Genomic DNA, 2,965 nt, shown 5'->3' on the forward strand with positions numbered 1-2,965 from the left:
TGTGCTATCGGCCTTAAAGACGCAGTGATGTGGCAAAAAATGTACCGGTACCTGATCGGGTATAATATCCACCTCTGACATATGCTTTAAATTAAGAAATTCTGTAATGAAAGATGAATATTGTTTTTTAAGTTCAAGATTACGCTGCAACTTGCGCTCTAAGGCTTTAAATCGACTAATAGCCTGTTGATATGAATCTCCAAGTTCGTCGGCAGCTACCCTTTTAGGTAACCGTACCGAATAGGCTCCAGATTCTAGACGTTGACAATTTTTTATAAAATGCTCTTCACATATATCTTCCTCTGTAGTAGTTTTTGGCGCTGAGTTGCTACACTCCTCTATTTCCCAAAAACGTTTGATCAAATTGTCCAAATCCATCTCTAAGCCAGTCTCGCCTGATACCTCAGTTGTTGCTAAACAAGAAAGCCTTGACACGTTTGCTGTGCTTCCACCAGACACCACCCAACCCACCTTAGTCTTTTGTAGAACTGGCAAATTTCCGGCCAAGCGTATTTGGCCAACGCAGAGTAAGTCGAAAAACAAACCGGCGCCAATGAGGATATCGATGCGCTGGGGTTCAAAAAAATAGTGGATCTGCTAGGCGAATGTTTGAAGGTATGCTCCAGTCAATCCCTTTCAACGAACGGCTCGGTTGGACGTCGGTAATGGTGTATGTAACAACTGCCGACAGCTTGGCAGAATAATCACTGATGCGCGAGTGTAGTTCCAGATCAACGATATGATCTGCGACAAAACCATTTTGGCCTATGCCAGAAATGGACAATGACGATTTGAATTTTCTAAGTTGAAGTTGGTTAACTAACCGATTAGTGATAAAGTTAAGCTGCGATGCAGAGTCAAGCAAAGCCCTACAAGGAATGAGCGATCCAGCGCGATTTTTTATATAAATGACTGCGGTAGCCAAGAGAACGAAATCAATGGTTTGGGAACCAGAACTAACAAGTGTTGCTGCAGGGAAAGCAAACGGCGACGCTGATGCCGAAAGCGAAGTGGACAGGCTACCCGCGGCAAGCAATGAAGTTGGCGCGTCTGTCACTATAGCTGAGGCCGAAGTAGAAGTTGGTGTTTGAATGGCTGACCCAGATGGAAGGGTGCCTTGATGAAGCAAGGTGTGATGTTTCAATGAGCAATGTTTGCAGCAACCGGACCTGCAGTTCCTTAGAGAATGACCAGCCTTTAGACAATTTAGACAAAGTTGTAGTTTCTTCGCCTCCTTATATCGCATAGAAGGTGAAAGGCTAGTAAAGGTTTCGCATTGAGCGACTGCATGTTGACTGGAGTTGCACAATAAGCAACCGTTTGACGACGTGGCTAGCGACACCTTGCGGTTGTTGTTTAAGAATGATTTATTTCCTACCTGTTTGAATGGTAACCTTGGTTTAATGGCATTTTCGACATTTTCCAGACGTTGGCAACGATTTTCTAAAAATTTCGACATCAAACTCCAAGTTGGGATTTCATTTACAGGCGCTTCTTCTTCCCATTTCGTGCGAGATGCAACGTCCAACTTTTGCGACACCAGCTGAATTAGCATACAATCCGCAATCTGCTCTTTCGTACCCATTGTTTGTAGCGCGCGCAAATGGGCGTTTACGTTGTCGCTTAGTTCGCGAAGCTTCGCCACTGAATCACCTTCTACCCTTTTAAGTTGGACGATATCTCTTATATGAGCCTGAAAATTTAAACGTTTGTTATCAAAGCGAGATTTCAATAAGTCAATAGCCTTGTCATAGTTTTGATCTGAAATTTCTAACGAACGTATTGTATCCAACGCAGCGTCACGCAAGCTGGAGCGAAGATGCTGGAATTTTTCGATTCTCGTCAAATCCACGTCTTGATGCACCACAGTATTGAACATTGAAAAGAAATCAGGCCACTCTGTATAATTACCGCTGAACTTTGGAATATGCAGAACTGGTAGCCTTTGTTTGGGCGGTGCGACGATAATCGATGGCTGCTCATCCGAAGCTGGCCGCACGATCGAGCGATTAGATTCCGCACCACGGCAATGATACAATTGGCGCGCCAACTTCGTCTTCGCTTCGATGTAATGGCTGGAAAATAGCGCCACTACGTCCTCAGGTTCCTCCTCATCCTCCAACTGCGTTTGAATACCATCAAATCTCTTCTCTAGCCGATCCACCTGCTCTATTCGGACTTCGACTGCCGCTTCGTCGAGCTCCCGGAGTGCTTCAAGGTTAAGGGCATTGTTAATCGTTGTTATCTGCTGTATGAGGGAATCCCGCTTCCTTTTCCTGGATTCGACTTCTTCTGTTCTTTTGGACGGAGCCATGGGGCTGCGATGAAAATGAAAACTGTTTTGTTGGTTAATAAGCAAAAATCCGTGATTTCACAATCACGTCGGGGTCACCAAATGTATTGTGGACGGCAAGTCTTTTTACCGACCAGTGGCAATTACAATAAATAAAAAAGACAACGAAATGCCCAAGAAAAAGCCAGTACAAAATGAAACAAACAAGTTTAAGTATTAGCGCCTATGTCTCGTTTACTTCAGGTTCGTATTTGGAATAAAAAATTTGCATTACATTGCTTCTCCTTAAATTAGTTTCTCGCTTATTGCAATTATTATATGTACGCATGTGTGTACATCACAAAATAACAATTTGGGTTTGTGCAGTAAAATGACCTGATTTAACGGCAGCATAGACAATAGATGNTACCTGATTTAACGGCAGCATAGACAATAAATGTAGTTATGTACGTACATATGTATGTGGTGTATGTACGCATGAAGATGAGTACAATAGGAAGCAAACAAACGTTGAGGTTTATCAGTGATGTGACTTGTTGATCGATTCGTACCAATAATATTGAAGGTTGATCTTGTAATTAAACAACCCATATTTAATAAGTCATTTATTTTATCAATTATGCAAATTTATTTAAATTTTCAAACAGGTGGCAACCCTCCTCAAATATATTT

The 2,965-nt window shown here is 42.4% G+C and overlaps 1 protein-coding gene across 1 annotated transcript; it reads right to left on the reverse strand.

The window, feature by feature from the left end:
- Nucleotides 1–577: 577 nt before the first annotated feature.
- On the reverse strand, nt 578–2,314 carry LOC108369514 (uncharacterized). Its single transcript, XM_017624636.1, has one exon. It carries the CDS (start codon nt 2,312–2,314, stop codon nt 578–580), a length of 1,737 nt encoding a protein of 578 aa, XP_017480125.1.
- Nucleotides 2,315–2,965: the final 651 nt, after the last annotated feature.

The sequence above is a fragment of the Rhagoletis zephyria genome, unplaced genomic scaffold (genome assembly GCF_001687245.7).
Source record: "Rhagoletis zephyria isolate East Lansing unplaced genomic scaffold, Rhagoletis_zephyria_1.1 Rzeph_scaffold_03714, whole genome shotgun sequence".
NCBI classification, from domain to species: domain Eukaryota; kingdom Metazoa; phylum Arthropoda; class Insecta; order Diptera; family Tephritidae; genus Rhagoletis; species Rhagoletis zephyria.